The following is a 27,070-nucleotide window of genomic DNA, read 5'->3' as shown; positions in this document are numbered from 1 at the left end:
CTATAATAGCACGTTGATCTTGTCATTTTTTGCAACCACATCTTCTCTATATACTTGCGCAAGGTATTACTTACCTTCCTTCTCCTCGAGTTGCCTCTTGGCATGGCCGAGCTCGTTCTCGGACCGCACGAGGTTTTGCTTCAGCGTATCCACCTCCGCAGTCAGTGCGGCGGAGGCCAACAGCGAAGCCTGCATACGCATATTGACTTGATTATGTTAGACTCCTGCGAACGTTATTAGATCCTCTATTCGGCTTTTCTTTCCGAACGCCGAACAGAGCATCAGGGGCTACTGTCTATGCAGTAATATTTTTACATATTCTTTACTTACCTCAAAGCCTGTTAGAAGGTTGGCACAGGCTTCAGTCAGTCTGCTCTTGGCGGACTGAACCTTCTGGATCACCGCACTCATAATAGTGCGGTGCTCCTCGTCGATGGAGGCGCCGTTAAGCACCTCCAGCAAATTGTCCGGTGCCTCCGGTTGGACGGAGGTCACCGGCTCGGTAGGCTTGCTCCTCCTGGAAGGAGGCTGCCTACCGGAGTCCGGAACCGTTGAAGGTTCCGGCGCGGTGTCCGGCTCAAGGCCGGACTTGGAGCCCTTGGGGGTTCTATCCCCTTTACGCCTGGAGTCTGGGAGGTCGCCTTGCGGCGCCTCCAGGACCACCTCCTCCTGGCTTGGAACTTGTTGGGCAGCACCTCGGCGTCGTCCGTAGGGTGGGGGGAGGTAGCGGGCGGAGGTGAATTCACGTTCGACGAATCCAGGGAGCCGCTCGACGACTCGTCGAGCCCGGCCTTGGGTGGACTGCATAGTCATATTCGGCGTAAGGAGGAGCTGTGCAAGAAAGGAACACTATGAATTGCTCTGGTGTCCGAATACTTACGATCTCGCCAGGGGCTTGGCCCTGTGCGGCCACTCCTCTTCGCCGTCGTCAGCGTTGGTGGAGTAGTCTGGAGGAAGGGTCTTCCCTTTCTTGGACCCTTCGGCCTCCCCAGTTGGGGCGGCCTTCCTTTTCTTCCCTCCCCCCGCTGGAGGGGGAGAGGTTGCTTCTTCCTCCTCCTCGTCTTCACGGGAGGAGTGCGTCTTGGAGTCGTCGGATGATGAATCCGACACCTCCAGGCGCCGGGCACTCTTTCGAGTCCCCGTGGCCGTCTTCTTGGCCTTCTTCTCCGGCACCACATAGGGTGCCGGAACCAGCAGCTTCGCCAAGCGAGCGTCCGCTGGGCCTTCGGGCAAAGGAGCCGGATAGTTGATCTGTCCGGACGTCTCCTGCCAATCCTATCAAAGGTAAGGGAGCTTAGATCCTGCATGGAGTCAAACTATGAAAAACTAATACCCTGTAAAAGGTAAAAACAGCTTACCGCACTAGCGTGACGCTGCGTGCTGAATCCGCGATCCTCGGTAGCGGATGCGGGGGCCTCGGTGCCCTTGAAAAGCACCTTCCAGGCATCTTCGTATGTCGTGTCGAAGAGCCTGCTCAGAGTTCGGTGCTGCGCCGGGTCGAACTCCCACAGGTTGAAAGCCCGTTGTTGACACGGGAGGATCCGGCGGATGAGCATAACCTGGACTACGTTGACAAGTTTGAGCTTCTTGTCCACCAGGGTTTGGATGCACGTTTGGAGTCCGGTCAGCTCTCCTTTTTTACCCCATGACAGGCCCGTCTCTTTCCAGGAGGTGAGCCGCGTAGGGGGTCCGGATCGGTACTCGGGGGCTGCGACCCATTCAGGGTCGCGCGGCTCGGTGATGTAAAACCACCCCGATTGCCACCCCTTTAGGGTCTCCACGAAGGAGCCCTCGAGCCATAGGACGTTGGGCATCTTGCCCACCATGGCGCCTCCGCATTCCGCCTGGTTGCCGCGCACCACCTTTGGCTTGACATTGAAAGTCTTGAGCCATAGGCCGAAATGGGGGCGGATGCAGAGGAAGGCCTCACACACGACGATAAACGCCGAGATGTTGAGGACGAAGTTCGGGGCCAGATCGTGGAAATCCAGGCCATAGTAGAACATGAGCCCCCAGACAAATGGGTGGAGAGGGAAACCCAGTCCGCGGAGGAAATGGGGGAGGAACACCACCCTCTCATGGGGCCTAGGGGTGGGGATGAGCTGCCCCTCTTCGGGAAGCCGGTGCGCAATGTCGTTAGGCAAGTATCCGACCTTCCTCAGTTTTTTGATGTGTCCCTCCGTGACGGAGGAGACCATCCACTTGCCTCCTGCTCTGGACATGGCTGGAGAATGTTGAGGTGGGGTGTGTGGACTTGGGCACTGGAGCTCGAGTGCGCAGAAATGGATAGGCAAAGGAGGAAGAAGGCGTGGATGAAAAGGTGGATCCTTATCCCCTTATATGGGCGGACGCGACTATGCGTCCCCACCAGCCTGGTCAAACTCGCTTATCTCCCCAGCGCCGTAATCAATGGCGCGGTTGGGTTACCCATGCCGTATTGATGAGAATCCCGGAATAAGGGGACACGATCTCTGCTTTGACAAGACGTGCCAAGGAAACCGCCTCGCTAAACGCGATGAGGTGGGATAGTAAAACGATTCGAATAAAGACTTGGCCGTGGTGTGATGTCACGCTACGGAATACGTTAGCAGATTAGATTTGTGTAAATATTATTCTCTCTATGGAAATATGTGGAAATTTATTTTGCAGAGCCGGACACTACCTTTGTGTTCAAAATCTTCTGTGAAGTACTTGGAGGAGGAACCCGCCTTGCAATGCCAAAGACAATCTGCGCGCCGGACTCGTCGTCATTGAAGCCTGGTTCAGGGGCTACTGAGGGAGTCCTGGATTAGGGGGTGTCCGGATAGCCGGACTCCTGGACTATGAAGATACAAGATTGAAGACTTCGTCCCGTGTCTGGAAGGGACTTTCCTTGACGTGGAAGGCAAGCTTGGCGATACGGATATGTAGATCTCCTACCATTGTAACCGACTCTGTGTAACCCTAGCCCTCTCTGGTGTCTATATAAATCGGAGGGTTTTAGTCCGTAGGACGAACAACAATCATACCATAGGCTAGCTTCTAGTGTTTAGCCTCCTTGATCTCGTGGTAGATCTACTCTTGTACTACCCATATCATCAATATTAATCAAGCAGGAGTAGGGTTTTACCTCCATCGAGAGGGCCCGAACCTGGGTAAAAACATCGTGTCCCTTGTCTCCTGTTACCATCTGCCTAGACGCACAGTTCGGGACCCCCTACCCGAGATCTGCCGGTTTTGACACTGACAATATTATTTTGAGAGTCCTTAACAAAATGGTAATTTGCTTTGGTTATGAAACTAGTCCTAATATGATGGGCATCCAAGAGGGATATAATAAAAACTTTCATAGAAGTGCATTGAATACTAAGAGAAGTTTGATACTTGATGATTGTTTTGAGATATGGAGATAGTGATATCAAAGTTGTGGTAGTTGGGTAGTTGTGAATTTGAGGAATACTTGTGTTGAAGTTTGCAACTCCCGTAGCATGCAAGTATGGTAAACGTTGTGTAACAAATTTGATACATGAGGTGTTATTTGATTGTCTTCCTTATGAGTGGCGGTCGAGGACGAGTGATGGTCTTTTCCTACCAATCTATCCCCCTAGGAGCATGCGTGTAGTGCTTGGTTTTTGATGACTTGTAGATTTTTGCAATAAGTATGTGAGTTCTTTCTGACTAATGTTGAGTCCATGGATTATACGCACTCTTACCCTTCCATCATTGCTAGCCTCTTCGGTACCGTGCATTGCCCTTTCTCACATTGAGAGTTGGTGCAAACTTCGCCGGTGCATCCAAACCCCGTGATATGATACGCTCTTTCACACATAAACCTCATTATATCTTCCTCAAAACAGCCACCATACCTACCTATTATGGCATTTCCATAGCCATTCCAAGATATATTGCCATCCAACTTTCCACCGTTCCGTTTATTATGACACGCATCATCATTGTCATATTGCTTTGCATGATCATGTAGTTGACATCGTATTTGTGGCAAAGCCACCGTTCATAATTTTTCATACATGTCACTCTTGATTCTTCGCAATCCCGGTACACTGCCGGAGGCATTCATATAGAGTCATAGTTTGTTCTAGTATCGAGTTGTAATCATTGAGTTGTAAATAAATAGAAGTGTGATGATCATCATTTTCTAGAGTATTGTCCCAAGTGAGGAATAAAAAAAAGAGAAAGGCCATAAAAAAGAGAAGGCCCAAAAAAATAGAAAGGCCATAAAAAAGGACAAGGCCCAAAAAAATATGAGAGAAAAAGAGAGAAGGGACAATGCTACTATCCTTTGCCACACTTGTGCTTCAAAGTAGCACCATAATCCTCATGATAGAGAGTCTCTTATTTTGTCACTTTCATATACTAGTGGGAATTTTTCAGTATAGAACTTGGCTTGTATATTCCAACAATGGGCCTCCTCAAGTGCCCTATGTCTTCGTGAGCAAGCAAGTTGGATGCACACCCACTTAGTTTCTTTTGTTGAGCTTTCATATATTTATAGCTCTAGTGCATCCGTTGCATGGCAATCCCTACTCCTTGCATTAACATCAATCGATGGGTGATACCTCTCCAACGTATCTACTTTTCGAAACACTTTTGCCCTTGTTTTGGGCTCTAACTTGCATGATTTGAATGGAACTAACCCGGACTGACGCTGTTTTCAGCAAAATTACCATGGTGTTATTTATGTGCAGGAGCAAACGTTCTCGGAATGACCTGAAACTTCATGGAGCGACTTTTCAGAAAATAAGAAAAATACCTGCAAAAGATGGAGGCCAGGGGGCCCACCACCTTGCCACGGGGGTGGGGGGCGCGCCTGCCCCCCTAGGGCGCGCCCCTACCTCGTGGGCCCCTTGTTGCGTCTCCAACTCCAACTCCACCTCCATATATTGAGTTTCGATGAGAAAAAAACCAGGGAGAAGAAATCATCGCGTTTTACGATACAGAGCGGCCGCCAAGCCCTAAAACCTCTCGGGAGGGCTGATCTGGAGTCCGTTCGGGGCTCCGGAGAGGGGAATCCGTCGCCATCGTGATCATCAACCATCCTCCATCACCAATTTCATGATGCTCACCGCCGTGTGTGAGTAATTCCATCGTAGGCTTGCTGGACGGTGATGGGTTGGATGGGATCTATCATGTAATCGAGTTAGTTTTGTTAGGGTTTGATCCCTAGTGTCCACTATGTTCTGAGATTGATGTTGCTATGACTTTGCTATGCTTAATGCTTGTCACTAGGGCCCGAGTGCCATGATTTCAGATCTGAACCTATTATGTTTTCATCAATATATGAGTGTTCTTGATCCTATCTTGCAAGTCCATAGTCACCTATTATGTGTTATGATCCGTTAACCCCGAAGTGACAATAATCAGGATACTTACCGGTGATGACTGTAGTTTGAGGAGTTCTTGTATTCACTGTGTGTTAATGCTTTGTTCCGGTTCTCTATTAAAATGAGGCCTTAATATCCCTTAGTTTCCGTAAGGACCCCGCTGCCACGGGAGGATAGGACAAAAGATGTCATGCAAGTTCTTTTCCATAAGCACGTATGACTATTTTTGGAATACATGCCTACATTATATCAATGAACTAGAGGTAGTTCTGTGTCACCCTAGGTTATGACTGTTACATGATGAACCGCATCCGGCATAATTCTCCATCACTGATCCATTGCCTACGAGCTTTCCATATATTGTTCTTCGCTTATTTACTTTCCCGTTGCTATTGCTATCATCACTACAAAATACCAAAAACATTACTTTTACCACTGTTACCTTTTGCTACCGTTACCACTACTACCATATTACTTTGCTACTAAACACTTTGCTGCAAATATTAAGTTTCCAGGTGTGGTTGAATTGACAAATCAGCTGCTAATACTTGAGAATATTCTTTGGCTCCCCTTGTGTCGAATCAATAAATTTGGGTTGAATACTCTACCCTCGAAAACTATTGCGATCCCCTATACTTGTGGGTTATCAAGACTATTTTCGGGCGCCGTTGCCGGGGAGCATAGCTCTATTCTTTGAGTCACTTGGGATATATATATCTGATTATCATTATGAAGAACTTGAGAGATCCAAAAACCAAGATCTATCCCTCAACTATGAGGGGAGGTAAGGAACTGCCATCTAGCTCCGCACTTGATTCACCTTCTGTTTAGAGTAAGCTTGCGACACCTACACCTACTTCTGCTATTCGTTCTGATATGTCGCATGTTATTGATGATGCCACTTCTGCTATGCATGATACTTATGATGAAACTACCTCTATGCCTGATACTACTATGCCACTTAGTGATTTTCTTGATGAACAAATTGCTAGGGCTAGAGAAATTGAAAATATTGAATCTGATGATACTGATGAAAGTGATGATGAAGAATCACTTGTTATTCCTAAGGGTTATGTTTTTGATCAGCTTCTTTCGCTATCTTAGCTTGCAAAAATAGAAATGAACTTAAAAGGTTATTAGCTAAATGGAGTAAGCAATCTCTAAGTGCTAGAATGAAACCTGATCCTGCTTTTGCTACTTCACCTATCTGTGTTATTGATAAGTATTATGAATTCTCTGTTGACCCTGATATAATTACTTTGGTTGAATCTGATCCTTTTCATGGTTATGAATCTGAAACTGTAGTGGCACATCTTACTAAATTAAATGATATAGCTACCCTGTTTACTAAAGATGAGAGAACTCGCTACTTTTACATCCTTAAAATATTTCCGTTCTCATTAAAGGGTGATGCTAATATATGGTTTAATTCTCTTGATCCTGGTTGTGTGCGTAGTCCCCAGGATATGATTTATTACTTCTCTGCTAAATATTTCCCTGCTCATAAGAAACAAGCTGCTTTAAGAGATATATATAATTTTGTGCAAATTGAAGAAGAGAGTCTCCCACAAGCTTGGGGGAGGCTTCTCCAATTACTTAATGCTTTTCCTGATCATCCTCTTAAGAAAAATGAAATACTTGATATCTTTTATAATGGACTAACCGATGCCTCCAGAGATTACCTGGATAGTTGTGCTGGTTCTGTTTTCAGGGAAAGAACACCGGATGAAGCTGAAATTCTATTGAATAATATGTTGACAAATGAAAATAATTGGACACCTCCGGAGCCAATTCCTGAGCCTATTCCTAAACCAACTCCGAAGAAGAGGGGTATTCTATTTCTCAGTCTTGAAGATATGCAAGAGGCAAAGAAATCTATGAAAGAAAAAGGTATTAAAGCTGAAGATGTTAAGAATTTACCTCCTATTGAAGAAATACATGGTCTTAATTTACCGCCTGTTGAAGAAACATATAATCCAAATCCTTCTCCTATTGAAGAAACTCGTGGTCTTGATAACCCGACACAGGTAGTAAAGATAAATTCTCTCTATAGATATGATAAAGCTGAAATCCCATTTACTAAGTTTGCTAGCCCATGCTTAGATGAGTTTGATAAATTTATGGCTAAGCAAGAATATTTTAATGCTTATTTTGGTAAACAATTGAAATACAATTCAAATATGCTTGAACACTTGGGTGATCATATGGCTAATGTTAAAGGTGAAATTAAACTTATTAGTAAACATGCTTCTATGGTTACCACTCAAGTAGAACAAGTACTTAAAGCTCAAAATGATTTGCTCAATGAATTGAATAGTAAAGATAATGATTATGCTGTTAGAGTGGCTACTAGATCTGGTAGAATGACTCAGGAACCTTTGTATCCTGAAGGCCATCCTAAGAGAATTGAGCAAGATTCTCAGAGAAATAATATAGATGTACCTAGTTCTTATAAAAAGAAGAAAAAGAAAAATGATAGGACTTTGCATGCTTCTAGTGATCCTATTGTTGAAACACCTGAGAATCCAAATGATATTTCTATTTCTGATGCTGAAACACAATCTGGTAATGAACCTGAAACTAGTGATAATTCTAATAATAATGTTCATGATGATGCTCAACCTAGTAATGATAATGATATAGAAATTGAACCTGTTGTTGATCTTGATAACCCACAATCAAAGAATCAACGATATGATAAGGAAGACTTTGTTGCTAGGAAACATGGTAAAGAAAGAGAGCCTTGGGTTTAGAAACCCATGCCTTTTCCTCCCAAACCATACAAGAAAAAGGATGATGAGGATTTTGAGCACTTTGCTGAAATGATTAGACCTATCTTTTTGTGTATGCGATTAACTGATATGCTCAAAACCAATCCTTATGCTAAGTACATGAAAGATATCATTACAAATAAAAGAAAGATACCGGAAGCTAAAATTTCCACGATGCTTGCTAATTATACTTTTAAGGGTGGAATACCAAAGAAACTTGGAGATCCAGGAGTACCCACTATACCATGCTCTATTAAAAGAAATTATGTTAAAACTGCTTTATGTGATCTGGGAGCCGGTGTTAGTGTTATCCCTCTCTCTTTATATCGTAGACTTGATTTGAATAAGTTGACACCTACTGAAATATCTTTGCAAATGGCCGATAAATCAACTGCTATACATGTCGGTATTTGTGAGGATGTGCCTGTTGTAGTTGCAAATGTTACTATTTTAATGGACTTTGTTATTCTTGATATTCCCGAGGACGACAGTATGTATTATTCTTGGAAGACCCTTTTTGAATGCTGCAGGGGTTGTTATTGATTGCACTAAAGGCAATGTCACTTTTCATGTTAATGGTAATGAGCATACGGTACACTTTCCGAGGAAACAACCTCAAGTTCATGGTATCAACTCTATTGGAAAAATTCCATCGATTATATTTGGAGGTTTTGAATTTCCTCTTCCTACTGTCAAGAAGAAATATGATATTCTTATTATTGGGGATGTGCATATCCCCGTTGAGGTAACATGGTGTTATTCGAAATTTCTCCGGTTCCATGTTATTCGGAATGAGTTCGTTAACAAGACTTGATCAACCTTGTTAGAGGATTCCTTTTGATGATCATGAGATGGATGAAACTAGAAGGCACAACCTTCTGTACCCCACTTTTACTCTCTGTTATTTATATTAAATAAAATAAAAATAAATATTTTTCTGTCTGTTATCTGATTATCACTGCAATATAAAAATACCTCGAAAATAAAAGTTCTCCAAATGCCCTGAAATTTAAATATGTTTTTTCTAGAATATTTGAGGATTTATGGAACTAAGAACACACCAGGGGGGTCAACCACCTGCCCACGAGGGTGGAGGGTGCGCCCACCCCTCTAGGGTGCGCCCCCTGCCTCGTGGGCCCACGGTGGCCCTCCTCCACTTATTCCTGCACACACACACTTCATCTTCCTCCCCCAAACACGAATATCCAGCTCAAGCACGAGTTCTAGCTCTCTTTGCTGCCATTTTCGATCTCCTTGCTCAAAGCACCTCTCACAAAACTGCTTGGGGAGATTGTTCCTTGGTATGTGACTCCTCCATTGGCCCAATTAGTTTTTGTTCTAGTTCTTTATTCATTGCAAATTTTTGCTGCTTAGGTGACCCTGTTCTTGAGCTTGCATGTCAAATTTATATGGTCAAAAGTAGTTTTGATGCATGATATAGGCCCTAGGCACTTGTAGGAGTAGTTGCTATCAATATTATTGAGTTTGGTTTGCTTTTATTTTGAAGTTACTAAAAATTTCAGAATTTTTCAGAAAATGATGAGGAGATTATTGAGGGGCTCATCGAGCCAAAGCTCGAAGGAAAAGGCACCGAAGCCTAAGTATAATTTGTTGCGCACCACGGAGATTCGGGCGTGTGAATGGCCTTCTGATGGTTTCTTGAGAGCAGTCGGTATCTATGAAGATTTTCATGAAATGGCTAGGAATGCAGGCCTCACCGCTTTCCTCCACGACCAATGCGATCATTATCTCTTACTCACAAATACATGTGTGCAAAACTTTCATTTCCATTCTAGGAACTCGCCACCTATGGTGGAGTTTCATTTATATGATGAGCATAAGGATATGTCACTTTATGATTTTTGTCGGATTTGTTTAGTCCCTTTTGAGGGCAAGACAGAAGAACCACATCATGATGATGTGGAGGGGTTTATTGATACCATCACTGTAGGGGAAACAAGGAAGGTTTCCGATGCACGAATCACTAGCATACATTTTCCTGTTTTACGTTACTTTGCATTATTTGCTAGTCGTTGCTTAATTGGTCGCGGAAACTGTGGAAACCTTAGTATCCCTGATATTATTATTCTGCTCCACGGTTTATACAGTGATAACACTTTTAGTATGGGCGGTATTATTGCCAAACGGTTAAGTATGAACCGTACCAAAGGCCCTATCGTTGGAGGCATCTATGCTTCACGCCTAACTGCACATTTTAACATACCTATTAGGCATTTTGAGAAGGAAGAAAAGGTGCTTCCCCGTGTTTATCTAGATTATAGAAGTATGGTGGCACATGATTTAATTGTTAAGAATAGGGCAGGAGAGCTTAAATATCAATTGTTCTTTAATAAACATCACCCTGAGACTATTACCCTGCCTGCTCCTTCTTTGTTTGATCTATCTTCAGGCACGTACCTTGTTCCGTTGAAGGCTATTCAAGCCTACCGGAACCCTGCACCAGCCGAGGAGCCAGAGCCGGAACCACGATTTGATCCCTCACGATAGTCTAATTACCAGTGGATCCGGAGATGATTGCCAGCCAGTGGCAATCGGAGCCTTCTTCTTCCTCATCGCAGTACGACCCCAACTACTATTATGGATATCCGCCAGGCCAGCCGTGGCCATAGACCAACTTAGGCCAAAAGCCTAAGCTTGGGGGAGTACGTATTTCTCATCCACATTACATTTATGTTCACACACTCATCTCTAGATGTCGGTGCTCATACTTTTTCATTGTATCATCCATGCTAGTTTATTTTCCTTTTTATACTTTTCTTCTTGTGTGTTTAATAAACCTTAAGAAAAACCAAAAAAATTAGTTGTAGCTTCTAGTTAGTTCGATTTCCATGCTTGTAGTAGTAATTAAAAAGAAAACCCAAAAATATTTCCTGTTCTTCTTTTGTTTGTTGGGAGCTTTCCCATGTAAATAGTTTTATTTCTTTTCTTTTCTTTGGGGGTCGATAGGAGAAGACCATAATTAAATTGTTGAAGTGGCTCTTATATGCATTATTGTTGATCTGACAAAAGAGCCCATATTGCCTTGTCTTCTTGCTACCTCTTGAGCTTGCGTTGGATTTCCCCGAAGAGGAAGGGATGATGCAATAGAGTAGCGTAAGTATTTCCCTTAGTTTTTGAGAACCAAGGTATCAATCCAGTAGGAGGCCACGCTCAAGTCCCTCGTACCTGCACAAAACGATAGCTACTCACAACCAACGCGATTAGGGGTTGTCAATCCCTTCACGGTCACTTACGAGAGCGAGATCTGATAGATATAATATTTTTGGTATTTTTGGTATAGAGATGCAAAGTGAAAAGTAAAAGGCAAAGTAAAAAAGCAAAGCAAGATTAAAGTGATGGAGATTGATATGATGAGAATAGACCTGGGGGCCATAGGTTTCACTAGTGGCTTCTCTCAAGAGCATAAGTATTCTACGGTGGGTGAACAAATTACTGTTGAGCAATTGACAGAATTGAGCATAGTTATGAGAATATCTAGGCATGATCATGTATATAGGCATCACGTCCGTGACAAGTAGACCGAAACGATTCTGCATCTACTACTATTACTCCACTCAACGACCGCTATCCAGCATGCATCTACAGTATTAAGTTAAAAACAGAGTAACGCTTTAAGCAAGATGACATGATGTAGAGAGATAAATTCATGCAATATGAAATAAACCCCATCTTGTTATCCTCGATGACAACAACGCAATACGTGCCTTGCTGCCCCTTCTGTCACTAGGAAAGGACACCGCAAGATCGAACCCAAAGCTAAGCACTTCTCCCATGGCAAGAATTATCAATCTAGTTGGCCAAACCAAACGGATAATTCGAAGAGACTTGCAAAGATAACCAATCATACATAAAAGAATTCAGAGAAGATTCAAATATTATTCATAGATAGACTTGATCATAAACCCACAATTCATCGATCTCAACAAACACACCGCAAAAAGAAGAATATTACATCAAATAGATCTCCACGAGAGAGGGGAAGAACTTTGTATTGAGATCTAAAAAGAGAGAAGAAGCCATCTAGCTACTAACTATGGACCCGAAGGTCTGAGGTAAACTACTCACACTTCATCGGAGAGGCTATGATGATGTAGAAGCCCTCCGTGATGACGACCCTCTCCGGCGGAGCTCCGGAACAGGCCCCAAGATGGGATCTCGTGGATACAGAAAGTTGCGGCGGTGGAATTAGGTTTTTGGCTCCGTCTCTGTTCGTTTGGGGGTACGTAGGTATATATAGGAGGAAGAAGTACGTCGGTGGAGCTTCGGTGGGCCCACGAGGGTGGGGGGCGCGCCTGGGGGTATAGGGCACGCCCCCCTACCTCGTGCCCACCTAGAAGCTTCCTTGGCGTAGGGTCCAAGTCTCCTAGGTCATATTCGGGAAGAAAATCATGTTCCAGAAAGGTTTATTCCGTTTGGACTCCATTTGATATTCCGTTTCTTCGAAACACTGAAATTGGCAAAAAAACAGCAATTCTGGGCTGGGCCTCCAGTTAATAGGTTAGTCCCAAAAATAATATAAAAGTGGAAAATAAAGCCCAATATAGTCCAAAACAGTAGATAATATAGCATGGAGCAATCAAAAATTATAGATACGTTGGAGACGTATCAGGCATCCCCAAGGTTAATTCATGCTCGTCCTCGAGTAGGTAAATGATAAAAAGAGAATTTTTGATGCGGAGTGCTACTTGGCATAATTTCAATGCAAATCTTCTTAATTGTGATATGAATATTCAAATCCGAAAGATTCAAGACAAAAGTTTATATTGACATAAAAATAATAATACTTCAAGCATACTAACAAAGCAATTATGTCTTCTCAAAATAACATGTCCAAAGAAAGTTATCCCTACAAAATCATATAGTCTGGCTATGCTCTATCTTCACCACACAAAGTATTTAAATCATGCACAACCCCGATGACAAGCCAAGCAATTGTTTCATACTCTAAATTTTTCAAAACTTTTTCAATCTTCACGCAATACATGAGCGTGAGCCATGGATATAGCACTACGTGTGGAATAGAATGGTGGTTGTGGAGAAGACAAAAAGAGGAGAAGATAGTCTCACATCAACTAGGCGTATCAACGGGCTATGGAGATGCACATCAATAGATATCAATGTGAGTGAGTAGGGATTGCCATGCAACGGATGCACTAGAGCTATAAGTATATGAAAGCTCATCAAAAGGAACTAAGTGGGTGTGCATCCAACTTGCTTGCTCACGAAGACCTAGGGCATTTTGAGGAAGCCCATCATTGGAATATACAAGCCAAGTTCTATAATGTAAAATTCCCACTAGTATATGAAAGTGACATAACGAGAGACTCTCTATCATGAAGATCATGGTGCCACTTTGAAGCACAAGTGTGGTAAAAGGATAGTAACATTGTCCCTTCTCTCTTTTTCTCTCATTTTTTATTTGGGCCTTTTCTCTTTTTTATGGCCTCTTTTTTTTCTTTTTCATCCGGAGTCTCATCCCGACTTATGGGGGAATCATAGTCTCCATCATTCTTTCCTCACTTGGGACAATGCTCTAAAAATGATGATCATCACACTTTTATTTTTCTTACAACTCAACAACTCGATACTTAGAACACAATATGACTCTATATGAATGCCTCCGGCGGTGTACCGGGATATGCAATGAATCAAGAGTGACATGTATGAAATAATTATGAATGGTGGCTTTGCCACAAATACGATGTCAACTAAATGATCATGCTAGCAATATGACAATGATGGAGCGTGCCATAATAAACGGAACAGTGGAAAGTTGCATGGCAATATATCTCGGAATGGCTATGGAAATGCCATGATAGGTAGGTATGGTGGCTGTTTTGAGGAAAGTATATGGTAGGTGTATGATACCGGCGAAAAGTGCGCGGTATTAGAGAGGCTAGCAATGGTGGAAGGATGGGAAAAGTGCATATAATCCATGGACTCAACATTAGTCATAAAGAACTCATATACTTATTGCAAAAATCTAGAAGTTATCAAAGCAAAGTATTACGCGCATGCTCCTAGGGGGATAGATTGGTAGGAAAAGACCATCACTCGTCCCCGACCGCCACTCATAAGGAAGACAATCAATAAATAAATCATGCTCTGACTTCATCACATAACGGTTCACCATACGTGCATGCTACGGGGATCACAAACTTTAACACAAGTATTCTTTAAATTCACAACTACTCAACTAGCATGACTCTAATATTATCACCTCCATATCTCAAAACAATTATCATGCTTCAATCTTTTCTTAGTATTCAATGCACTCAAAAGAAAGTTTCACAAATCTTGAATACCAAGCATGTTATTATTAAGAAAATTACCATGCTATTAAGAGACTCTCAAAATAATTTAAGTGAAGCATGAGAGATCAATAGTTTCTTTAAAACAAATCCACCACCGTGCTCTTAAAAGATCTAATTGAAGCACATAGAGCAAAATTATAACGCTCAAAAGATATAAGTGAAGCACAAAGAGCAAAATTATAACGCTCAAAAGATATAAGTGAAGCACATAGAGCTAAATTATAACGCTCAAAAGATATAAGTGAAGCACATAGAGCAAAACTACATAGCTCAAAAGATATAAGTGAAGCACATAGAGTATTCTATCAAATTTTAATTCATGTATGGCTCTCTCAAAAGGTGTGTATAGCAAGGATGATTGTGGCACACTAAAACACAAAGACACAAATAATACAAGACACTCCAAGCAAAACACATATCATGTTGGTGAATAAAAATATAGCTCCAAGTAAATTACCGATGGAAGTGGACGAAAGAGGGGATGCCTTCCGGGGCATCCCCAAGCTTTGACTTTTTGGTGTCCTTGGATTATCTTGGGGGTTCCATGGGCATCCCCAAGCTCAGGCTCTTGTCACTCCTTGTTCCATAATCCATCAAAAGAATTCACCCAAAACTTGAAAACTTCACAACACAAAACTCAATAGAAATCTCGTGAGCTCCGTTAGAGAAAGAAAACAAAAGACCACTTCAAGGTAGTGTAATGAACTCATTATTTATTTATATTGGTGTTAAACCTACTGTATTCCAACTTCTCTATGGATTATAAACTATTTTACTAGCCATAGATTCATCAAAATAAGCAAACAACACACGAAAAACAGAATCTGTCAAAAACAGAACAGTCTGTAGTAATCTGTAGCTAGCGCAAGATCTGGAGCCCCAAAAATTCTAAAGTAAATTGCTGGACGTGAGGAATTTATCTATTAATCATCTTCAAAAAGAATTAACTAAATAGCACTCTCCAAATAAAAATGACAGCAGTTCTCGTGAGCGCTAAAGTTTCTGTTTTTTACAGCAAGTTCAACAAGACTTTCCCCAAGTCTTCCCAACGGTTCTACTTGGCACAAACACTAATTAACACAAAAAACACAACCAAAACAGAGGCTAAATAAATTATTTATTACTAAACAGGAGCAAAAGGCAAGGAATAAAAATAAAATTGGGTTGCCTCCCAACAAGCGCTATCGTTTAACGCCCCTAGCTAGGCATAAAAGCGAGGATAGATCTAGGTTGTGCCGTAGTAATAAGATAGATCGGTGAAACTCATTTCATATTCTCTACGTTCGGCAGCAAGTTTTCTTTGAGGCAAGCAAAAGTAATCAAAATGGCTAAATTTTATACCACGAGGGAGATCTGATAGATATAATATTTTTGGTATAAAGATGCAAAGTAAAAAGTAAAAGGTACGTAGGTATATATAGGAGGAAGAAGTACGTCGGTGGAGCTTCGGTGGGCCCACGAGGGTGGGGGGCGCACCTGGGGGTATAGGGCGCGCCCCCCTACCTCGTGCCCACCTCGAAGCTTCCTTGGCGTAGGGTCCAAGTCTCCTGGGTCATATTCAGGAAGAAAATCACGTTCCAGAAAGGTTTATTCCGTTTGGACTCCGTTTGATATTCCGTTTCTTCGAAACACTGAAATAGGCAAAAAAACAGCAATTCTAGGCTGGGCCTCCGGTTAATAGGTCAGTCCCAAAAATAATATAAAAGTGGAAAATAAAGCCCAATATAGTCCAAAACAGTAGATAATATAGCATGGAGCAATCAAAAATTATAGATACGTTGGAGACGTATCACTTCTCCTATTTATTGAATGCTTGCAGATTCGAGCTTAGTCCAATGCACGTGCATTATTATTATTATTCACACTATTCGGTCGTGCAAGTGAAAGGCAATAATGATGATTATATGATGAACTTATTGGGATGAGAAAAGCTGGTATGAACTCGACCTCTTTTGTTTTTGTAAATATGATTAGTTCATCGTTCATGATTCAGCCTATTATGAATAAACATGTTTGCAATGACAACTAGAGATCATAGTTTCTTGTGCCATGCTTGATTAGCTATGAGTTATAATGGTTTACCTTGCGTACCAACATGCTATTGAGATGGTTATGATGTGGTATGATAGGGTGGTATCCTCCTTTGAATGATTTAAGTGACTTGACTTGGCACATGTTCACGCATGTAGTTGAAACAAAATCAACATAGCCTTCACGATATTTATGTTCATGGTGGATTATATCCTACTCATGCTTGCATTCAGTGTTGATTAATTTTAATACATGTTCATGACTGTTGTCGCTCTCTAGCTGGTCGCTTCCAAGTCTTTTGCTAGCCTTCACCTGTACTAAGCGGGAATACTGCTTGTGCATCCAAACTCCTTAAACCCCAAAGTTATTCCACATGAGTCCACTATACCTACCTATATACGGTATCTACATGCCGTTCCAAGTAAATTTGTATGTGCCAAACTCTAAACCTTCAAATAAATATCCTGTTTTGTATGCTCGAATAGCTCATGTATCAATTAGGGCTGTCCGTATCTTCCATGTTAGGCGGGTTATTCTCAAGAGGAGTGCACTCCGCTCCTCACTCACGAGATAAATGGCTGGTCATCGGGATGCCCAGTCCCATGCTTTATGCAAACTAAATCAAAATAATTGCAAACAAAACTCCCCCTGGGACTCTTGATAGTTGGAGGCACTCGTTGTTTCGAGCAAGCCATGGATTGATGCTTGTTGGCGGAAGGGGGAGTATAAACTTTACCATTCTGTTTGGGAACCACCTATAATGTGTGTAGCATGGAAGATATCGCCATCTCTTGGTTGTTATGTCGACAATGAAAGTATACCGCTCAAAATATTATTCACCTCTATTTCAAAACCGAGCTCTAGCACCTCTACAAATCCCTGCTTCCCTCTGCGAAGGGCCTATCTATTTACTTTTATGCTGAGTCATCATCCTCTTATTAAAAAGCACCAGTTGGAGAGCACCGCTGTCATTTGCATTCATTACTGTTAGTTTACATTGAGTATGACTTGACCGGATCTCTTTTACCATGAATTACAATGTCTAGTCAGTCCTTGGTCTTTAAAGGTGCTCTGCACTTATGTTTTGCGGTCTCAGAAAGGGCAAGCAAGATACCATCCTGTTATATCATATTATGATTGTTTTGAGAAAGTGTTTTCATCCGAGATTTATTATTATGGCTCGCTAGTTGATTATGCTATTGATATGAGTAAACTTGAGACCTGAGCGTTATTGCAAATGTGGTTAGTTATAACCTTTGCTGAAAACTTGAATTCTGGCTTTACATATTTACAAGAACAAGAGCAAACAGAGTTTGTAAAAGTTTTTCTTTTTCACTTTCAGTTTGTCAACTGAATTGCTTGAGGACAAGCAAAGGTTTAAGCTTGGGGGAGTTGATACGTCTCCAACGTATCTACTTTTTCAAACACTTTTGCCCTTGTTTTGGACTCTAACTTGCATGATTTGAATGGAACTAACCCGGACTGACGCTGTTTTCAGCAGAATTACCATGGTGTTATTTATGTGCAGGAGCAAACGTTCTCGAAATGACCTGAAACTTCACGGAGCGACTTTTCAGAAAATAAGAAAAATACCTGCAAAAGATGGAGGCCCGGGGGCCCACCACCTTGCCACGAGGGTGGGGGGCGCGCCCCCTACCTCGTGGGCCCCTTGTTGCGTCTCCGACTCCAACTCCACCTCCATATATTGAGTTTCAATGAGAAAAAAATCAGGAAGAAGAAATCATCGCGTTTTACGATACGGAGCCGCCGCCAAGCCCTAAAACCTCTCGGGAGGGCTGATCTGGAGTCCGTTCGGGGCCCCAGAGAGGGGAATTCGTCACCATCGTCATCATCAACCATCCTCCATCACCAATTTCATGATGCTCACCGCCGTGCATGAGTAATTCCATCGTAGGCTTGCTGGACGGTGATGGGTTGGATGGGATCTATCATGTAATCGAGTTAGTTTTGTTAGGGTTTGATCCCTAGTGTCCACTATGTTCCGAGATTGATGTTGCTATGACTTTGCTATGCTTAATGCTTGTCACTAGGACCCGAGTGCCATGATTTCAGATCTGAACCTATTATGTTTTCATCAATATATGAGTGTTCTTGATCCTATCTTGCAAGTCCATAGTCACCTATTATGTGTTATGATCCGTTAACCCCGAAGTGACAATAATCGGGATACTTACCAGTGATGACTGTAGTTTGAGGAGTTCATGTATTCACTATGTGTTAATGCTTTGTTCCGGTTCTCTATTAAAAGGAGGCCTTAATATCCCTTAGTTTCTGTAAGGACCCCGCTGCCACGGGAGGGTAGGACAAAATATGCCATGCAAGTTCTTTTCCATAAGCACATATGACTATGTTTGGAATACATGCCTACATTATATCAATGACTGGAGCTAGTTCTGTGTCACCCTAGGTTATGACTGTTACATGATGAACCGCATCCGGCATAATTCTCCATCACTGATCCATTGCCTATGAGCTTTCCATATATTGTTCTTCGCTTATTTACTTTCCCGTTGCTATTGCTATCATCACTACAAAATACCAAAAACATTACTTTTACTACCGTTACCTTTTGCTACCGTTACCACTACTATCATATTACTTTGCTACCTAACACTTTGCTGCAGATATTAAGTTTCCAGGTGTGGTTGAATTGACAACTCAACTGCTAATACTTGAGAATATTCTTGGCTCCCCTTGTGTCGAATCAATAAATTTGGGTTGAATACTCTACCCTCGAAAACTGTTGCAATCCCCTATACTTGTGGGTTATCAATGAGCATCTCCATAGCCCATTGATTAGCCTCGTTCATGTGAGGCTTTCTCCTTTTTTGTCTTCTCCACATAACCCCCATCATCATATTCTATTCCACCCATAGTGCTGTGTCCATGGCTCATGCTCATATATTGCGTGAAAGTGTATAGGTTTGAGATTACTAAAGTATGAAACAATTGCTTGGCTTGTCATCGGGGTTGTGCATGATGAGAGCATTCTTGTGTGATGAAAATGGAGCATGACTAAACTATATGATTTTGTAGGGATGAACTTTCTTTGGCCATGTTATTTTGAGAAGACATGATTGCTTAGTTAGTATGCTTGAAGTATTATTATTTTTATGTCAATATTAAACTTTTGTCTTGAATCTTATGGATCTGAATATTCTTGCTACAGTAAAGAGAACTACATGGATAAATATGTTAGGTAGCATTTCACATCAAAAATTCTGTTTTTATCATTTACCTACTCGAGGATGAGCAGGAATTAAGCTTGGGGATGCTGATACGTCTCCAACGTATCTATAATTTTTGATTGTTCCATGCTATTATATTATCAACCTTGAATGTTTTATATGCATTTATATACTATTTTATATGATTTTTGGGACTAACCTATTAACCTAGAGCCCAGTGCTAGTTTCTGTTTTTTCCTTGTTTTAGAGTATCACAGAAAAGGCAAATCAAACAGAGTCCAATTGACCTGAAACTTCACGGAACTTATTTTTGGAAGGAAAGCAACCCTGGAGACTTGGAATCCACGTCAAGGAAGCTTCGAGGAAGCCACGAGGTAGGGGGCGCGCCCACCCCCTGGGCGCGCCCTCCACCCTCGTGGGCCCCTCGTGGCTCCCCTGACGTACTTCCTCCTCCTATATATCCATATACCCTAAAACAATCGGGGAACACAATAGATCGGGAGTTCCGCCGCCAGAAGCCTCCGTAGCCACCGAAAACCAATCCAGACCCGTTCCGGCACCCTGCCGGAGGGGGCAATCCCTCTCCGGTGGCCATCTTCATCATCCCGGTGCTCTCCATCATAAGGAGGGAGTAGTTCTCCCTCGGGGCCAAGGGTATGTGCCAATAGCTATGTGTTTGATCTCTCTCTTTCGTGTTCTTGAGGTGGCACGATCTTGATGTATCGCGAGCTTTGCTATTATAGTTGGATCTTATGATGTTTCTTCCCCTCTACTCTCTTGTAATGGATTGAGTTTCCCCTTTGAAGTTATCTTATCGGATTGAGTCTTTAAAGATTTGAGAACACTTGATGTATGTCTTGCCGTGCGTATCTGTGGTGACAATGGGATATCACGTTATTCACTTGATGTATGTTTTGGTGATCAACTTGTGGGTTCCACCCATGAACCTATGTATGGCACACGTTTTCGTCGTGATTCTCCGGTAGGAACTTTGGGCACTCTTTGAGGTTCTATGTGTTGGTTGAATAGATGAATCTGAGATTGTGTGGTGCATATCGTATAATCGTACCCACGGATACTTGAGGCGACATTGGAGTATCTAGGTGACATTAGGGTTTTGGTTGATTTGTGTCTTAAGGTATTATTCTAGTACGAAAGGGCTGTTTGTGATACTTATAGGAATAGCCCAACGGATTGATTGAAAATAATAACTTTAAGGTGGTTTCATACCCTACCATAATCTCTTCGTTTGTTCTCCGCTATTAGTGACTTTGGAGTGACTCTTTGTTGCATGTTGAGGGATAGTTATGTGATCCAATTATGTTATTATTGTTGAGAGAACTTGCACTAGTGAAAGTATGAAACCTAGGCCTTGTTTCAACGCATTGCAATACCGTTTACGCTCACTTTTATCATTAGTTACCTTTCTGTTTTTATATTTTTAGATTACAAAAACCATTATCTACTATCCATATACCACTTGTATCATCATCTCTTCGCCGAACTAGTGCACCTATACAATTTACCATTGTATTGGGTGTGTTGGGGACACAAGAGACTCTTTGTTATTTGGTTGCAGGGTTTCTTGAGAGAGACCATCTTCATCCTACGCCTCCTACGGATTGATAAACCTTAGGTCATCCACTTGAGGGAAATTTGCTACTGTCTTACAAACCTCTGCACTTGGAGGCCCAACAACGTCTACAAGAAGAAGGTTGTGTAGTAGACATCATGGTTCCATTGAACATGAGTAATACAAGTATTTTGTTTAGTCATCAGTGATTTAATCTCATGAACCATGAACCCAAAGCTGGATCTATCCGTACCTTTTTTCAAAAGGTTCACAACTTCTAGACAGTCAGTCTCAAGGTGGATTGGGAGAAGGGTCCATTGCAATGACAATATCAATCCTTCCTCTATCGGTACTAGCTTAGATTCTGAGGCATCAGAAAAATGTTGGATGCATCGACAAGATGGAAAAATGTATGTCTACCGCGTGATATCAAAGGATCATACCACTCTCTGCAGAGCCATTGTCTAGAACAAAGGATCCATCTGTATTTAATTTGGCCCACCCGGGATGAGGAACATTCGACAAAAAGACACCATGGCCATCAGTTATCATCTTGTTTGGTGCATATGCAATGGGGCATTCACTAATCATTGATTTTCCCTTAATGGGGCAAGCTCCCATTCATACTGGATGTGTGGATGTACTTTGATTCAGCAAGACAAAGCTTTGATCAACAAAAATTGCCTTACTGACGTTAAAAACAATTACCATAGTAGTGTGGTTGGTGTGATACAAAATTACGATCATAATACATACTATTTATCGTGTTGTCAAAATTGCTGGTTCTATTCGTCTCAAAACAAAAGGGTGTGATTATATTGCCTCACTAGAAGTGAGAAGAGTGGATGTGGATTTGGCTAGTTTTGTATCACCTAGCTAACACGGAGTAATCCTATTCATACAATTCTATAAACATTGAAAATCCCTATCTAGGATATAGATACTATTTTTTTCAATTTGGTTGATATAACACTACCAAAATAATTAGAGTTAAAAAATGGCGACATGTGCAGCTACCCCCATGGGTAGCAAATTATTTCCGATAACACTATACCCCGTACCATAAAAGCCCTACCCGAGGCAAGCCTAAAATATCCATCCATTGCGGGTTTAGTTTACATTCCTTGCACTTAAAAATCCCATGAATTGTTGAATGTCTTACATGGAAGGTCGTTGAGAGATCCTGCCTCGAAAAGGTGGGCGGATGGAGGCTTTTTTTGCGGGGATGGGCGGATGGAGGCTCTTTGCATAGCTTTAACTCATTTATTAGTATCTCCATGATGGCTTTGAGTGCATGGCCGCCTTAGTTCATCTATCTATCGAGGATAATTTTGGCTCAAAACAGACCCATCTCGAATACAAATCCAAAATTCAAACAAAAACCCCACTATTTTGATGCCATATATCCACTTCACACAATTCATATTAGCAGAATACAACATTAGCATCTGTCACACACATGCACACACGCACACGCGCACCCCCCCCCCCCAATATTATCAACCATGGCATCATAATAAACCGTAAGTTAAGGCCCACACACCACAAATATTCACACATGCCACAGTCATATATTGTTAAATTGCAATCAATGGCGAACACAATTGCAATGGACCACTGTTTATAAACGGACCAAAATCAATCCTGATGGCAACCCATGTGCGGCAGATTAGAATTAGGTACTCCATGTTGTGGAATCCACTATCGTCCTTAAAGGCGTGACTCTAAGGGAAATTATAGAGATGCCCTCAAATGACTCGTAGGTTGACGGGGTTCAAACTCTTTGTATCGCTTTTGGGAAAATCATGTGGCAAGAAAAGTACTAGTAAGGATATATAATATGATATGATGAAGTTAAAGTAAAACATTGAATGTATCATTTAGAATACCTCCATCACCACGTTTGTGCTATCCAACATATATAATCTACAGGTTGTTAGTAGTTCGCTACTGGCGGCACTATTGAAAGAAGTGGCCGAGAAGCTAATTAAGTCGCTAAATATGAACAGTCCAATCCATAATTGAATTTATACACAATATATGTTTTTATAGAATTTGTGTGATGAAGTATGAGACATTTGTTTTAGATTGTGTTATGGCTCAGTGTACCATCTCTAGCTACTCCATGTTGTAGAAACCACTATCGTCCTTAAGCGCGTGACTCAGAAGGAAATTATAGAGATGCCCTCAAATGACTCGTAGGTTGACGGGGTTCAAACTCTTTGTATCGCTTTTGGGAAAAGCATGTGGAAAGAGATGTGCTAATGAAGATATATAATATGATTTGATGAAGTTAAAGAAAAACATTGGATGTATCATTTAGATTACCTCAATCACCACGCTTCTGATATCCAACATATATAATCGGCAGGTCGTTAGTAGTTCGCTACTGGTGGCACTATAGAAAGAAGTGGCCGAGAAGCTATTTAAGTTGCTAAATTTGAACAGTTCAATCAGTAATTGAATTTCTACAGAACATATGTCGTTATAGAATTTGTGTGATGAAGTATGAGACATTTGTTTTAGATCGTGTTATGGCTCAAAGTACCATCTCTGCCCTGCTTGCATCTCCCACCACTGGCAACTTAGGTTTTGGATGCCCTTCATCGGTACCAAAATGTTCTCAATTTATGCATCACAAATCAACAACAGAAAGTATATTTACAAGGTAAAATATAATCACCCGCCTATTGAGCAAGCCAATGATTAAGGGCCACTCGCAATCACGTTAGTAGACCGATCTGATTGTCTCGAAATTATACCAAACCATAGAAATTACATACTATAGTGATTTGATTGGCTCAGCATGTTTCCTAAACCATTGGCTAGGGTGCAAAAATTTTGAGAGCACCTCCATTTATCAATGTTTCATAGACGTTTTGAACTTGCGAATGTAAAACACATTTTGTACATGTGCTTTAAGTTTGTTCGACCGAATTTTCTTCTCACTCCCCGAAAGTAATAAAGAGACAAATAACTGATCCTGTACAGGCGGTCCAAGTGGTACGTACGTACCACGTAACTATTCGTCTTCTCATTTCCATTGCCAGGAAGCGCGCGCCACATGCGGCCGTCGCCGACGGCGGCTGCGGGGTACCTGTGCTCGACGGCGTCGGCGCACTCGCACTCCTGGTTGAGCAAGACTCCCCACACTCAGGGCAGGCGGACCGGACCGTGCGTGCCTTTGGACAGTGACTTCGAGGTGGCGGCCACGACAGCTCCAGGGGATGTAAAAATTGAATCGTATGTACTCCATGACCGTACGACTCTGCTACTAACTTCTCTCGAATTGCATCAACCGTGCAGCAGCGGATGCACTCAACACGCCAACCACTCCTGCAACGCAATCTTTCTGGAAGCGTTCCCTCCCACCATAAGCCATTTATACGCATTTAGCCAACGCGTACCTATAGGCAGCAGATACACTCAACAGGGACGAAGAAGGACGGCCGGCAAACACAAAACCGAGCAAGGAACAATGGTTGGCTAACATTGGGAGGTGGAACGTGGAAGACCAGACGGGTGGCAGAAAGGAGGATGATCGTGCGTAGGGGTAGCGTTGATGTTCGAGCAACTGAACGAAAACAGGCAGTAACGTGGTGCTGGAGGAAACTAATCATCGTCGGTACACACAGTGGACTTTTAGAGCAACCCCCACGTGCCGACTCAAACGGACAGCGATTTCGTCCGTTTTTTGTCTGTTCGTGTCGGTCACCCACCCGGCGTCCGCCCTGTTTTTGATATGGGTCGGCAGCGCGTTCAACGCGCCGATCCATATGTGCAGGCGTGATCATCTGGCCGCCCAATTTTATATTGATTTTGCATTCAAACATATTGTGAAGTGAAAATGTTTAACAAGTCAAATAGTCTGGCCGCCCAAATAAATACTCCCTCCATCCGGAAATATTTGTCATCGAAATGAACAAAGGGGATGTATTTAGATATATTTTAGTTCTAGATACATCACTTTTTATTCGTTTTGATAACAAGTATTTTCGGACGGAGGGAATAGTATAGTTTTACAAGTCAAATACAAATAAAAATGTTTCACATAGTTTTGCAAACGAAGAAAAGAAGATATATCTATTGGTTGCTAACATGAGTCCACATATGCTCAACCAAATCATTTTGCAGTTGCACGTGAGTTTCCCAATCATGCATGTCTTCATGAAACTGAGTGAACTAGTCAAATGTTGCCGCTACTCCATGCTCAGGCACAACATTCTCACCCTGAAACTGAAAGCCTTGATCGTACAGACGTTCTGGCGCTCGTCTTCTACGACCATATTGTGCATGATCACACAAGCAGTCATCACCTTTCATAGTTTTTGCGTGCTCCAAGTATTAGCAAGATACCGAACGATGCCCCATCGAGATTGCAAAACACCAAAGGCACGCTCGACATCCTTTCTAGCACTCTCGTGCTCTTGGGCAAATCTTTTTCTTTTTTTCTCTGACACGGTTGGGTATTGTCTTGACAATAGTGGTCCACTGAGGATAGATACCGTCACCCAAATAGTACCCTTTGTCGTAGTTGTGGTCGTTGACAGTAAAGTTCACCGGTGGGATGTTGCCTTCGGCAAGCCTAGCAAACACCGGCGAGCGCTGAAGCACGTTGATATCATTGTGTGATCCAGCCATACCAAAGAAAAAGTGCCAGATCCAGAGATCTTGAGACGCCACGGCCTCTAGTATGACAGTGCAAGCCCTGACATGTCCCTTATACTTCCCTTGCCAAGCAGAAGGGCAGTTCTTCCACTCCCAGTGCATGCAGTCTATGCTGCCAAGCATCCCCGGGAAACCCCTGCTGGCATTCATCGCCAACAAACGGGCTGTATCTTCAGCTGTCGGCTCTCTCAAGTACTCAAGGCCAAACACAGCAATCACAGCCTTGCAGAACTTATACAGGGACTCTAGGCATGTAGACTCGCTCATACGGACATACTCGTCAATGAGATCACCGGGCACTCTGTATGCAAGCATTCAAATGGCGGCAGTGCATTTCTGATAAGAGGAGAAACCAATCTTGCCGACGGCATCCTCTTTGCACTCGAAGTAGTCATCATAGCCGACCACTCCCTCTTTGATACGGTTGAAAATATGCCTACTCATACGGAACCGGCGGCGGAATTTATGATGTTTGAACAATCGGTTTGTTTTATCAAAGTAGTCCTTCCAAAGAAGGAAATGCCCGCTCTCTCGGTTGCGATTCAACGTCGAAAGGTGACCGGGAATGAAGCCACGAAACAACGGACACTGGCTGTTGAGGTGGTGATGGACCAACACGGCAGCCAATATCTCCTCCTCGTCGTCGGACGACGAATCGACGGAGTCGCAAAGGAAATTGTGGAAAAAGAACTCGTTGGCGGAGTCCATTTCGTACATTGGCAAACTGTCGAATAGTTTGCGGGCGTCGACGAAGGAGACGGCCGACGAGGGGAGTCGCGGCGCCCACAGACCAGCGGCGGTGGGAAGCAGTTTGCGGGCGTCGACGAAGGAGACGGCCGGCGAGGACGTGCGTGCCGGTCGGATGTGGCAGGGGTGGCGAGGCGACTTCTTGGAGACGGGTGGCTGTGCGATGGGGGAAGCGGCGGTGGGAAGCAGTTTGCTCCCCGGGGGCAAAACGGCGGCAGAGGGTGACGGGGGGAGGGCGGCGTTGCTGGGCGGATGTGGAGGCGGCGGCAGCTGGAAGAGTCGCCGGAAAAAATGGACGACGGCTTCGGCGACGGAGGAGGCGGGAGTAGTGCTTTGTTGACCGTAGGGTGAGACGGGAGGCCAATGTGTCATAGACCAGCGGGCCTGGGGACAGGAGTAGGCGAGCGCATACGTC

General features: G+C 42.8%; 1 protein-coding gene and 1 pseudogene across 1 annotated transcript; one reads left to right on the top strand and one right to left on the bottom strand.

The window, feature by feature from the left end:
* The window catches only part of LOC125516864 (flotillin-like protein 2), a 48,892-nt pseudogene extending 24,457 nt beyond the window's left edge, over nt 1–24,435 (top strand).
* A 1,004-nt stretch (nt 24,436–25,439) lies between these two features.
* Nucleotides 25,440–26,175, bottom strand: LOC147964258 (uncharacterized). Its single transcript, XM_087529897.1, has 2 exons — nt 25,746–26,175; nt 25,440–25,516 (listed from the first exon to the last, which is right to left on the bottom strand). Exons 1-2 carry the CDS (start codon nt 26,173–26,175, stop codon nt 25,440–25,442), a joined length of 507 nt encoding a protein of 168 aa, XP_087386023.1.
* Between the last annotated feature and the right edge of the window lie 895 nt (nt 26,176–27,070).

Source organism: Triticum urartu, chromosome 6A, assembly GCF_056163025.1.
Source record: "Triticum urartu cultivar PI428250 chromosome 6A, HENAU_Tu73, whole genome shotgun sequence".
Classification (NCBI taxonomy): Eukaryota; Viridiplantae; Streptophyta; class Magnoliopsida; order Poales; family Poaceae; genus Triticum; species Triticum urartu.
This window is presented reverse-complemented; position numbering and strand designations above follow the sequence as displayed.